This window comes from Arvicola amphibius, chromosome 17, assembly GCF_903992535.2.
Source record: "Arvicola amphibius chromosome 17, mArvAmp1.2, whole genome shotgun sequence".
Classification (NCBI taxonomy): domain Eukaryota; kingdom Metazoa; phylum Chordata; class Mammalia; order Rodentia; family Cricetidae; genus Arvicola; species Arvicola amphibius.
In genome coordinates, this window is record NC_052063.2 from 20,304,779 (window position 1) to 20,319,808 (window position 15,030).

General features: G+C 34.6%; 1 protein-coding gene across 1 annotated transcript in view; it reads left to right on the plus strand.

The window, feature by feature from the left end:
* Ppfia2 (PTPRF interacting protein alpha 2) overlaps positions 1-15,030 on the plus strand; it is a 404,134-nt gene that overhangs the window by 314,799 nt on the left and 74,305 nt on the right. The window contains 7 exon segments of the mRNA XM_038314717.1: positions 37-168; positions 1,331-1,358; positions 1,361-1,392; positions 2,003-2,011; positions 4,420-4,502; positions 8,433-8,568; positions 11,252-11,472. Coding sequence (XP_038170645.1) covers positions 37-168; positions 1,331-1,358; positions 1,361-1,392; positions 2,003-2,011; positions 4,420-4,502; positions 8,433-8,568; positions 11,252-11,472 — 641 coding nt within the window.

Below are 15,030 nucleotides of genomic sequence, written 5' to 3' on the forward strand. Positions count from 1 at the left end.
CCAAATACATATTTTGCTCTTTTTCTTAAATATAAGGCTAGGCAAAGAGAGAAAATGAATGAGGAACATAATAAAAGATTATCTGACACCGTGGACAGGCTTCTGACAGAATCTAATGAGCGCCTACAGCTCCACTTGAAGGAAAGAATGGCCGCGTTGGAAGAGAAGGTACAGTTCCAGACAGGGCGAGAAGCACATTCATGCTTACCCTATTGTCTAGTTACAGACAGGGTGAGAAGCACATGCATGCTTAGCCTTATTGTCTAGTTTGTGATGTTTTTCTATCCTGTTCTAAACCTGTCTAATCATGGTTTTCGTCAGGCATTCAGCTGACTTTCCTTAGCATAAAATGAGTTGATATAGTTTTAGAAAGTGAGCCAAGAATTTGAATAAAATATTATAACATCATGTTTTGAATAAATAACTATATGAGACATGATAAATATTACATATTAGTATGTTTGTTAGAACCAAATATATTATAATATGCTGTGATTTGTGATAAAAATGTTTCATTTATCTTTTCACTATATGTAAAAGCATACTAGGAAGACAAAAACAAATACTGTGTGTGGGTCTACTTGAAACTGTTGAGTGTTTAATCTTCTAAGTACCAGGAATGAAGTCAATGCGTGAGAGGCTATGTCAGTAAGAGGATTACTGCTGTTGGCCAAAGAACGTTTAGGAACCCCTAATCCCGACTACATTGTTTCAAGAAACCTGCTTTTATGTTCAGCCTGAAACTTGATACACAATCATGCCTGTCACATTGCTAACTGGAAAATATCACACCAACCAAATGAGCTTGTGGCTAAACCCAGACCTACACCAGAGTAATCACCCAAACCTAAGGAAGACAAATTATTCCAAGAATCTCAATAGAATTTCAGTCACTAACTTCTTCAAGCATTTTACATTGACATGTAATCAGGAAAATAGGGAACATATTTTAACAAAATGTTAGCAAATTTTGATTTATTGACACATTAAGAAATCAATGCATATTGCTAATAGGTGGCCCAGTACTCACCGCTTACCATTTGAAGGATAGCTTAATTATTTCCCATGAAAAACAGTCTGAGGAGCTCAGAGGATAATATTTAGGCTGTTTATCTTCCCAAGTGAAGAAACTTAGTATTTCTCATATAAATAATTTATTTTGCAAAGTGTTGAGTGTCACTTTAAAGATTTCAATGAAACTAAGTTCCCATAGAAACCAGGAAATAGATTTACTGAGGGAGGAATCATAAGAGGTTCTGGGGTGCTCAAGTATTCATAGACAGATTTAAATATATTCAACATATTGCTTCTTCCCTTTTCTTTTCCATAGAATGTTTTGATTCAAGAATCAGAGACCTTCAGAAAAATCTTGAAGAATCTTTACATGATAAGGTATTTGGAAACATTTGCCATTTATCTTATTCACATTGATGAATACATCATAAAATAAATGTGATGAAATAATTGTTGTTATACTCTTAAATGATTTTAACTTGTATGCTTATAGTAGTAGAGCATAAATTATGTAGAAATCAGACAATTTTTGGCATTGAACACACTGAAAGCCCAGTACTCTGAAAACTCAACTAGTGTTACCTTAAAATCATCATTAATCACTATCTCGGTTTTTACATAAATAATTTAAAAAATGAAATAAGAATATATTCATTAGGCTTTGTGTAGTTTGAGAAATTATTTCTGTAGAAATAATGTTAAGTGTCTATTTATATAGAAGAACAGTGTCATTAAATATTTTCTAGCATTGTCCAACTTCTAAGGTAATTGAAAATCTAGTAGCTAGTAGAAGAAGCTTACCTTACAAACAGGGATTCAGAATGGCAGAAACCAAGGGCAAAAAACAGTGAGCACAGGTGTTAAAAATCACAGTACACTGATGATATAAAAAAAAACATCTTTGGGGACGCAGGATGCAACTGAAAAATCAGGCCAATGGCACAGAACTGCAGACCTTGTGAGCACAAAACACACAGCCTGGGTATAGGTACTTGTAGTTTTGAGGCTATGCATAGTGTGATACTTTAAAATAGGAGAGGGATTTCGGTGGGGAACCAGGCATTCATATTGTAGGAGATGTTGTGACTTAAGAGGCTGACAAGTATGGACTGTAAAATTCTTAAAATTTGTGATACTAATACGAGTTAATATGCAGTATCCTACTTGATTTGTCTTGTTTCCTTAGATGCCATTTAAAGCATCAGCTTAATATACATCTTCTAGTTGTGTATTGGAAACACACACAGAAAGGAAGAGTGGAGATAAGGGGGAAAAAGGGAACAAAGAATAAAGGAGAGAGTAAAAAGCAAAAGAAGGTAAAAGGAAGGCAGGAAGAAAGGAATTAAAGGTTATCATATGTACAATAATACATACGATACTTAAATATGAACAGGAATGGGAACAACAATTTTATAGGATGTTATTAAGATTGTTGTGATAATTTGAAAATAATAGTTATTCAGTTAGAGTTGGAATGTCTATGCCCTTAGGATATGCAGTTTAATTCAGTACTATAGCAGTGGTACCTAAAGGGTGCTGCTGAATTATTACTGAATGACTAGCAAAGTCTACAGAAAAAGGCTTATTTAGTAGGCTCTTACACAAGCATTGGTGAACAGTGGTGGTCCAGGGGAGGTTGGACCCCTATGGAAAGGCCACAGGAGAAACCAAGGAGGGGTGACTAGATTGAATCATCAGAATTTTGTTCGAAGATCACACGTGTTGTGAATAGTTCTGACCAGATTGTGAATTTTGGACATGATCTTGTTACGCAATGTTAAGTTATTTAAAGTTCCGTGGGTTCCTGGCAAGATCCTCAAAACCTACTCCCCCAACACCTACTCCAGCCTGTAGCTGCAGCAATCTGCCAAGCAACCAACATTCCAAGTCATATTATGCATTATGTCCTTGCTAATGTCAATCTCCAGAAAAGGTATTCCTAGAACAAACTTCATTTTGGGACTGTCTTAGTACATGTATAATTGTTCAATGTACATTCAAGCAGCACTATCACATCACCAGGGCCAACATTACAGGAATCTTCTGAGTAAATCACATGTTACCCTCGTTTCCCCCATTAGTCAAGTTACAAAAATGAAACTTGAAACTATCGCAAACTCTTGTGTTTATATAATTTTCCTCTATCAAACCAATAGGTAAATTCTGTTACTTCTATTTAAAATATATAAAAAAAAAATCTATTCATTTTGTCCCAGTAACATTCTAATCTATCCCGTGATTCTGTTTATAATCTTGGAGAGCTCCAGACAGTTGTATTTCTTCCCTGCCTCCAAACTTCATGCTATCCTTTATTCAGAGTCGTTGCAGGGATTGTGCAGAGATACTTCCTTGCTCAGATTTCCCTTTTTTTTTCCCTTTCCTTCTCACAGTAATAAGCCAGAGAGTTTTAAGATGCATTAGTGCTTTCCCCTTCATTCCGTGGTAATTTTACTTAATCTACACCCTACCTATATTTTGCTTTGATGTCTCTAAGGAACCAAACCAGGGGTTATATCCTGTCTCCCCAAATATACTTTTATCTACAATGTTCTTACTTAATAATCTTTTATTTTATTCAGATATGTCACTCAAATGTCATGTTATATATCGTATTTTAATAATTTTTCTATTATCTTCCTAATAATATAATTGACCTGTGCATTTTACTTATAAGTTGTCTTTTTTACTAATGTACATTTAGAAAAAAGCAACACAATTTCCTTACTATACGTGGTGTAGAGAAAAGCAACTCAATGAATATTTTTCTGAAAATAATAAAATTGAAGAAGAAATTATCAAGCAAATTATTTATTGAATATCATATGTTTTGAAGTGATGTTCTAGTCATAAGAGATGTGCCAAGAATATTGAAGTATAAATAATTTACAAATTATCAAAAGAATTTAGGATGATTAGATCTGAGGTCCTGAACATGTAACTAGAAATTGTCACAGAGGCTAATAATCTTATAGTTTTACTTTTCTATTGCTGTAAAGAGACATCAAGCCCAAGTCAACTCACTAAAAGACAGAGTTTGTTAGGGCTTCTAATTAGAGAGTAAGTCTATGACTATGATAGCAACTGTATAGAAGCAAGCACAGGCATGACATTGGAGCAAGTGGCTGAGAGTTCAAATCTGATCCACAAATAAGATAAGAACAGACAACTACATGGAATATATTAGCATTAATAAATACAGGGAATAGAGTGATTTTGTTGACTTCTGTTATGGTATATTCATTATGAAAAGTAAATGCAGTATATTATCTGATTATATCCAGTGTACTTTAATACATTATAATAATTTCCCTCTTAAATACCTATTTATTTATTACAATTGAATGCTAATACTTTGAATGTGACCTTCATGTGAGGTGACTGCTTTGATTTTTTAGGAACGGTTAGGCAGAAGAAATTGAGAAGTTAAGATCTGAACTTGACCAAATGAAATGAGAAACTGGCTCTCTAATTGAACCCACTATATCAAGGTAATACTAAGTTAAATGTTTATTGTGGTTTAGCCAACAGCAAATAAACTTTCTCACATTTTCCTTCATTCTCAAGTAAACATTAGAGTTTCATATTTCTCAGTAGACATTGTCATGTTTCATCTATAAAATTAGTTTCCAAATTCAGAGATTAATTTCTAATTTGTAAACCATCTTTGAAGACATGTGTTCAAATATAACTGAAAATCTTCTGTGTTCTATGTACAAATATGTAGCATATAAGTGCATGAAGAATTCTTAATTAAAATAAGAGCATGTAGAGAAATGCACTCTATTCCAAGAGGAGGGTATTAACATTTTTTTGTTTTCATTAAACTATTTTTTCCTTTCACTGAAATGTGTTTTTCTCACATAAAATAGTCCCAGTTTAGTTATGGTCTCCTTTTACTTCTCCAGTCCTCTAATCTCTATCTGAATCCACCCCCTTTCTTTTCTAATTAGAAAATAAAAAGACCTCTACAATATAAAAATATATAATAAAATTTAATAATATAAATCTAAATTAACACAACGGAATAGGGCAAAGCAAAAAGAAAGAAACCTAAGGAAAGGTACAAGAAATCTATATAGACACACAGAACTACCCCTTGTTCACCACAGTCAGGACTCCCATAGAAACACTGGACTGGAAACAATCATATGTAAGGACCATTGCAGGCAGTATGCATGCTACTTAGTCTCTCTGAGTTCTTGTATCTATCAATCCTGTTGAGATATGTATGCATGTCTATACCCATATGTATGTATATGAAGATTCTACTATATTATATTTACCATACTATACTGCAAGGTGGGCTCTTAATTATAGCTGTCTCTCCATTCATATCACCTTCCTCATCCCCATCTTCCCTATTCCTCCTCTCTTGATCCAGTATTGTCTTTCTGATCCATCCATAACTATCTATTGTATTTCTCTTTACCTATGGAGATGTATCTGTACCCCTTAGTCCCTTACTCTATACCTATCCTCCTGGAACTATGGACTGTAGCTTGGTAATCAATTGCCTTAAAAGCTATTATCCACATTTTAAATGAATACATGTTTTTATCATGTTTGATTTCTGGACCTCGCTTTACTCACTCAGGATGATTTATTTCTAGTTTTATTTTTTTACCTGGAAGTTTCATGTTTTTAAACAACTTAGTAATGTTCCATTGTGTAAATGTATCACATTTTCTTTTAATCAATTGAAAATTAATATGGGGGGCTGGGCGGTGGTGGCGCACGCCTTTAATCCCAGCACTCGGGAGGCAGAGGCAGGCGGATCTCTGAGTTCGAGGCCAGCCTGATCTACAAGAGCTAGATCCAGGACAGGCTCTAAAAAGTACAGGGAAACCCTTTCTCGAAAAACCGAAAAAAAAGAAAAAAAGAAAATTAATATGGGAACTGGAATTAGTTATGAAAATGAAACATTTAGTAGAATTTAGCCATGCTCAGTGTTCTGTCATACTATTATTAAAGAAAGAGGACATGGAATAATCAGTTAGTGGGTAGATAAATATTTATAATGTAGATAACTACATTTGACAATAATTTATGTGCAATTTGGTTGTTTCCCTATACATATTAAGAGACAATAAAATTTATTTGAATCTATTGTCTTGATGGGGGGGTGCATTTGGAGGTGAGGTAGAAACCTGGTGCAAGGAAAACTCCCACAAATTTGCAAGGATGACCCCAGCCAAGACTCTTAAAAATAGTGAATAGGTACCCTGAACTGACCATTTCCTGTAATCACGCTGCTAAAAGACATTTTCAAAACTTCAAAAAAAAAAAAATCCCCAAAAAACTTACATAGACTTACTAAAAATTTCAGTGTGTATGTATAAAGTTATTTGGATATTTAGAGTGGAAATGTAGCTTGCTTTTTATTTTGCAAGGGAACAAGCTAAAACCTGTAGAGGCCAGCAGTCATTTGACATGAAATTTGTGCAGTGCCACTCTAGCCTTGCTGTGAGTCACATGTTTCCCCTAGAGATCTATGAACTATGCTTTATTTGCCAGGCAGAGATGAGCTAGGGTTCCAGCGGTGGCGAGAACAGATGTTGCTGGGAGGAAACAGTTAAACGCTACCTTGTAGACTGTTACAACCATAAAATACCAAAAAGGAAAAATGAACTAGAATATCATGTGGCAATTAGACACTTACGTTGAAACTGCAAGAATGCTAGATGTATAAACATGTTAAGAGGCCATTTCAGCAGAAACAATATGAATCCTGGGGCACAGGAATTAAATGAAGTATAAGTTATTGAAGAACTTTTATGCCAGTCAGGTAAGCTGGATGGAGAAGGATGGTAAAGAGTAAATACTTACTGTGAATCTATAAAGTAGGAAGTCCCAAATTATAGAGGCCTCAATGCCACAACAAGGTGAGGTAAGCCGAATATTATTAACACGAGTTTTACTTTGTTCCATAATTTTACAATGATATAGAATTCAGAGAAAACAAAACCAGAATGCCGTTTTCTAGAATGACAAGTTGTAATGTTAGACACTCCACTGTGATGCCCAAGGAAACATTTACCTGAGCAGTCATGAATGATACAGATTTAGGATATGTTAATGTAGGTACTTTGAAGACTAGAATTCTCTCCTTTCACTCACTCATTGGTAGACTAGAATGATTAAAGTGTTCATAGCTTAGAGGCACAGTTTTCTGGATACATAACAGTGATTAAATTTAATCTTTTTGTTCATAAATTAAAATGTCTGTCCAAAAGACTAATTCTAAGTGTTATACCATTTATGATTATGACTTGGTTAGTTTAATTTTCTATATCACCCATTCAGTAGACAAGTGTACTTTCAATCCATGTTCATTGCTATAAAAATATTAAGTGTCATCTATTTGAAGATGATTCCTTGTTTCATTTGATCTAATTAAGTCATCTGGTAAAACAAGGTCTTCCTTAAGTTGGGTTATCAAATACTAGGGCAAACTAGCTGGAATTCACCTAAGCTTTGTAAATCTTGACCAATATAGAATAAAAGCTTATCACTAATCTCACAGTGAATTAAGGAAGGGGTTGTCATCAATTAGTAGGAGCATAAGGTTGTAGAACCAGCACCTACTGATGATGGATCTGTGATTCCATTTTATAGGACAGCATGCATTGCTATTGTTTTCAGAATCACTATTACAGGAGCAAATTGAATTTGCTGTAAATCTATATACAGACAATGTGCCTAACTATGTTGTGATTACAGTGTAGTTTATTATCATGTTTATTGAAAACCAATTTGGTGATATTTTTTCAATTGCAATTTTCTACCTATTTCATCTCTAAGCAAATTGCAGCATCAAGTGTGATTACCAAGATTTGTCTTCATCTTGTAACAATGATTTACCCATAGCTAAAATCCTAGCTATTTACCAAAATTAGATTATTAACTATAAAGCAAGCGTTTTTCTGTTTCTCTAAATTGGATAACAAAACACTGCAGGATAGAAAATGTTAGTAAATTTCTCTATAATTTTTAAAACTTAAAAGTACTAAACTCATAAGTTCAGACATTTTCAGTAAACACACCATGAGTCGCTAAAAGTATAGCAATAAATGGTAGATATTAAGATACAGACAAATGAAAAAACATACAGAATGTCTAGAATTTAAATCATTGGACCTTAACTATTAATTTAACATGTTTCATTGTAGTACAACATTGAAGACCACATGTACAACAAGGTTATAAGTGTAGTCTAAAATGAAAAAATGTACCACACCTTCAAGAATGAAAATCTACCCCATCATATGACACATATGTCTGAGAGCATAGGAAGAATAGCACTGTTCATTCTGGAGGTTCATTTGCTTGAAAGATTCTGCCCTATTGACAATTTAGAAGCAGACAATGGCAAATTTAATTTGTGAGACTCGGTATATTTTTGTTTCTTTGTTTTCCAGAACGCATCTAGACACCTCAGCTGAGTTGCGGTATTCAGTTGGATCCCTAGTGGACAGCCAGTCTGATTACAGGACCACTAAAGTAATCCGGAGACCCAGGAGAGGCCGTATGGGTGTGCGAAGAGATGAGCCAAAGGTGATTGTTTTTTGCTGGCATTAGTCATTTTAGCTACATATACATGATACTAGTCTAGATAAGTTTCTACTCGAAGAGAGTCCCAAATGCCAGCATTAATTTATGTTAGTTTTGAGGATGGAAAAGGGGCATATTTTAAAATTAACTAGTGTAAAAACATTTAATAAGTACAAGAGCCATCACACATATTTATTTGCCATTATTAATTATGTGCAATTTTTATCCTTATTTCAGGAATTTTAAGGTTTAGGCAAAGAAAGATTAAGTGTTCCACAGTACAGAGCTAGCACACTAATTGATTCAATATTGGAGATCGATGTAGATAACGAGAGATACCATGTTTTAATCATTATATTACATTGCCAAGAAAATGGACATTTGGTATGCTTAGATTCTTGAGTACTGACATTTATATTTTAACTAAACTAAAGAAAAATTTTGTTAAAATAACTATTTTAAAACATTTTTAAAAGAGTCTCCAGACTTTTAAAAGTACCTGTGAAGTCCTGTGCTGTGGGACAATGATCTGTACCCTGTCACTTGTATTTTAAATAATCGCTGACTGGGCAAAAGCGAGGAAGTAAGTATGGGGTGCGGGGGTACACCCAGCACGTAGAGGTGGGACAATGAGAATTCTGGGAAGAGGGAAGTTTAAGTCTGCAGTCCTGACCCAGCCACAAAGGAAGCAAGATAGCAAGATGTGACTGTCTCGCCATAGAAGGTACCAAGCCATGTGGCTAACACGGACAAGAATTGTGGGCTAATATAAGAGCTAATAAGAAGCCTGAGCTACTAGGCCAATCAGTTTTTGATTAATGTAGATCTCTGTCTGTTTCTTTGGGACTTAACAGCTACGGGGACAGAAACCTCTATCAACAGTCCCGTTCAATATAAACTCTACTCTGGCCTTTTAAGTATTTTGTTTAATTTTTAAAAGGTCTTATATGCATGCTATGTTTCTATAATGCTCATAACCTCTCTCTGATCCTATTCTTCTCATATCCCCTAAACCTTCTCAAATGAATGACTTCTTCTTTTATTATATTTATACAAATACATATATACAAGACAGTCTGCTGGGGTTCATCATGCCATTATTTCAAGAAATGTAGAATACAAGAGTATCTCTTGTATTAAGATAAATCACCCTTACAACAGAACATACATTAAACATATAAACTAAAGATGCTAAGGATAGTATAGAAGAATAATTTTTGATCCTTTCAAGTATGAGTACTATATATACATAATTTTCCCTCTCCTTCTGCACCAATCCCAGTGATTCTCAAATTCATGGTCTCTTAAATATTATTAATATGCTCATATACATACATAGTTATAGCTATAACTTGCTGAGTTGTATGTATATGTTTAGGAGAGATCCCCTGAGATGGGATAAATTAGCAGAAGGCTTGTCCCAAGTAAAGACTGATTCTTTCTCATCAGCTATTATTTGTATGTAAATCTCCATTAAGGGGTGGGACCTTGTGGGATCCCCTACCCATGTTGGTATATCGCTGGTGCTATCAATGTGTAGATCTTCCTGAGCAAGCATATTTCTGATATTCAATAGTGTAATAAACTTAAATCAGTTTTTTATATAATCAATGCAGCTGCTTATAGAAGTAACACGGCTCCTCTGTATCCAAAGTATATTTTGTTCATATAACCATTTCTATGTGTACAAAATACTGTTTTCTTTTTTTCATTAAGAAGCTCTTAATGCTTTTGGTTGATAAATAACATTAATAGGTCACATGTAACATTTGTGGAAAAACACGAAAAATATAAATGAACAAATAAAGACAAGATATTCTCAGTTCTTTTCTTCTTACTTTAAGAGAAATAAATTTGTGGTTTTGGTACCAAACTAATTAGTAACACAAATGCTACTTCAGGTCTTTAATCATTAATTTAATATGCCACAAAATGTAAATTTATCTCCCATATAACTCATTTTGAATGATGATAGCAGTGAAGTTAATTACATTAAGAGCATAAATTTCTAGGGCCACTCTATTGAGATCACAGTTGGCAAAATAATCTTTTGGTCACTGAAAACTCTCAGAAGAATACTTAGCTTAACTTAAAAAACATAAACCATCTTTCTGTCAAAAGTTTAGTGAGGTTACAAGTGAATATGACAGTAGACATGAAATTATGTTGTTTTTCAATATTGGAAGAAATATTTTGTTCAAATCTATCAAGTGAATTTTGAGAGAACAATTAATATGCAATACGCTACCTGCTAATACGTATGTGCTCATCCTTTCATAAGAAAAGTGTGAGTATGACTACTTGCTATAAGAAATGGCAAGGCTTGAATTTAATATAATATAATATTATATTATATTTGGAAATCTGAAAGGGAAAAACATTGCAATGAAAGAGCTTAAAAATAATCACTACCTTGAAAGATAATTGAATATAAATCATATGGAAATACATCATCCCTTCTCCTTCTAAAATGTTGATTTAGGTGAACAGTTGATAACCCCATCTCATAAGATGCCAGAAAATATTTTTATTGAGCGATTAAATTAAAATATTACTGCTGCTTGGTCTGCATTTGACTGAGCGTCTGTGAAAGCATACATGCTGGTTTTGACGCTGCTGCTGTGGTTGTCAGTTTTCAGACTCGTTCTTTTAATGTGAGTATCTGATTTTTTCACTTACCTTTCAGGTGAAATCTCTTGGCGATCACGAATGGAACCGAACTCAGCAAATTGGAGTACTGGGCAGCCACCCATTTGAAAGCGACACTGAAATGTCCGATATTGACGATGATGACAGAGAGACAATTTTTAGCTCCATGGATCTTCTCTCTCCAAGTGGCCATTCGGATGCTCAGACTCTAGCTATGATGCTTCAAGAACAATTGGATGCAATCAATAAAGAAATCAGGTATGAATATGATCGTTTTAAGAGCTTAGAAAACCTTAATAGTTAACATACGTTTCCCTAGCTATTGGGATTGGCATCTCCTGGTGCCTTGCTAGACCTGCAGAATGTCAGTCTCTCTCAGGCCTGCAGTTTGAAAATGTGCCTTATTACACGATGCGTCAAGGTAGGTCACTCTGTTTTAAAGAATATACATGAGACATACAGAGTAATAATACTAAGGATGATATAAAAGAATAAGTTTTATGCTTTGGAGAATTTCACGTATTAGTACTATATTTACATCATTTCCTCTCTTCGCTTCTTCCATTCAGCTTCTCCTTCCTCACTCCCCCTCTTTCTCCCTGGATTCTTTATTAATTTTAATATATGAATATAGAGAGGGAAAGATTTATAACTATAACCTGTTGAGTTCAGTTAGTATTGCTTATTTATGTATGTGTGTGTGCATATGTATTTATGTGCATGTGTGCATGTGTGTGCATGTGTTTGTAATAACTAGTTGTGATTAGATAACCCTATGGCAAACTAGTACATGAAAAAGAATGAATCACTTTCTCTCTAGAACTCTTAGTTGCCTGTAGCTCTTCATCTAGAACTAGGGTCTTGTGAAATTTCTCATTAATTACCGTTTGCTAAGTCATCTGGTATTATCATTTTTCAGGTTTTATTAAGGGAAATGATGCTTTTGAGGTTTCATTTGTGCAATGTCGCTCTCATTTATGGGAAGTATCTAACAACATCCTGGTCCTCTGTCTCTTAGAAAATTCCTCCTCTCCTCTATGATGCTCTCTGAGCCTCAGATGAAGAGGTTGTAATATATATATTACATAATATATTATATATAATTATATATTATATATAAATCAGTCGGGACTATCAAACCTATAGTTAGTCTTTTCACTGCATCTGGAATAGTTGTGGCTCTCTGTAATGACCCCCATTGTGCTGAAAAGTTAAGCTATATTTAGCTGTGGTTCTAAGGATAGTACTTAGAATGCAGTTAGACGTACTTCTTCAGGAAAGTAGGTAGTTTCTCATCTAGGGTCAAAGTTCTCACTGTTGGTTTGTGGGATAGGCTTACAATACCAGACATAAGTTCCCTTCTGTTGAGAGTCTTAAGTTCCAAATAGATGGCTGTTACACCTCTTGAGATTTCTTATCTTTTGTCTTTCTAATCATTGTGTTCATAGGTTGTTCCAGTTGGGTGTAGAACTATTGGTTTACTTTCTACCTTGGCAGCTTGCATAGCTCATACTGGTACTGTGGGAGCTACCAGGAATAAGTCTTCAATATCAGTTCTAGTTCAATTTATTTAATTATTTAATTTATTTTATTAAGTTCAAATTGTTTGGCTTTTTTTTTTTAGAAATCTGATATAAGCTTCAAGTTTAGAAATGCAATCAAGGACATTGGCAAAAGCCCTATATTGTTTTGAGTCTCTCTTGGCACTGAGCAACGCCTCAAAAGGATGTTTTCGCAAATGTCACAACTTTTTTGATAGTATAAGACATTTGGAGGGATCATTGTCACTTCCTCTTGTTGTGATTTTTTTACCCTTTTGGCTTTTTGAGGGACCCACCATCCAGCTCCCAATAAATCAGACATAAAGACTTATCTGAGTCATGAATGCCCAGCCTTAGTGTGGCTTATTTCTTGCTATCTTTTCTTAAATTATCCCAACTACTTTTTGCTTCGTGTCTTTATATCCTTCTTCTCTCTTTTTTTTTTTTTTTTTTTTTTTTTTTTGCTCTTTCTCTGTGGCTTGTTGCTCTGTAGCTGGGTGGCTGACCCTTGATATTTCATGTTTTTGTTGTCTTGCTCCTTCCCCTCTTTTGTTTCTCCTTCTATTTATATTCTCTGCTGGCTAGCCCCGCATCCTTGCTCCTGCCTTGCTATTGGCCATTCAGCTCTTTATTAGGACCATCAGCTGTTTTAGACAGGCAAAAATAAGAGCTTCACAGAATTAAACAAATGCAGCATAAACAAATGTGAATGCTTTAAATAATATTTCCTAACACTCCAAGTGCCCCTAACTTCTTTTTACAACACACACACACACACACCACACATGCGCGCGCGCGCGCGTGCACACACACAAACACCAATTTTAAGCAAACATAAAATAAAGTGATTCCTTATGAATTTTTTAAAACATCTGACCACCCCCTTCCTCTCTGGTGTTGGTCTCCTCCACTATGCTCAGGGTAATTCTGCACAATTCTCATGTCCCTCAGTGGCCCTTTTTCATTTTTCTTGTTTCTGTGGCTGCCCTAGGTTATATTCATATCTAAAGGTTTGGAACTAAGATCTACAGATAAAGAAGCACATGTAATGTTTATTTTTCAGGGTCCGGGTTATCTCTCTCAGTATAATGTGTTCTAGTTTCAACCATTTACCTGAAATATCTCATGTTTTCAATTTTCTTGTGGTTTAAAAAATATCTGTGAAATAAATTAAAGGTTGTTTATTTAATGGTTTAGATCATTACATTCTAACATATATTTAGATATCTGTCTTCTGGATGGTTGTATCACCTTTGTGGGCTACTATTTACTCAACCAATAATGATAATAACAATGATACCTACTACAAACAGCAATAAAACATAGAGAAAACACATAATTAATACTAGAGAAAATATCCATTAGTATTAGACAAAGAATGCAAGATTTTTACAGTTCAGGTTTCCTCTGCATACATCATAGCAGGACCCAGTCTTCCTATAGGATCCAATACCTTGCAAAGATTCTTGGGGTGAGCCTTAGTGTTGAGTATGTCTATTCAGCTATCTGAGACTTTTCTGCACCATATTTCTTTTTTAGCAGATGCACCAATTTACATTTCCATTGGCAGTGGAGGAGGGCTCCTCTTCCCCCACATTCTCTCCAGCATCTCGTTGCCAGTTGTTTTCCTTCGTATCATAGCCGTTAGTGACAGGGGTTAAAATTAATGCCAAAGTAGATTTAATGTTGTATTTTCCTAAAGCTAAGAATATTGGGGATAAAAGTAAACTACATGGAGCCTCTTAAAGGTGTGAAATTAGTTTCTATTTATATACACTTGGCCATCACACAATAGAATACTAATCTTCTTGTATTTTTGTTGATGTTTAATATAATTTTAAAGCATTTTTTTTTTATTTAATACCAATGCAGCATTATTAGTTGGTCTGGGCTCCTATATAAAATGGCTAATACTAGTAGGGAAATACAAATTTCTTTTTATGGTCTGGGAGATTACTAATTCAAGGCTAAAGTTCTGGCAGGGTTTGGTTTCTAGTGATTGATTCTCTGTCTTTCTGGCTTATGGGAAAGGCCAAGTAACTTGGAAAAAAGAGAGAAGTGAGACAAAAGAAAGAGAGCAGAAGAGTGATTAGCTCTATCAAATTAAGGTCTCACCCTTCTGAATTCCTTATCCTTTCATCTGCATATATGGCAAGCAGCCCATAGTTCCAGGACCTTTGGGGTCTTAATGATTAGAGGTCTAGTGAGTCCATTGCACAGCATATAAAAACGTAGTATATTTATATCTTCCCTGGCAGAACAAGAGAATTAAAAG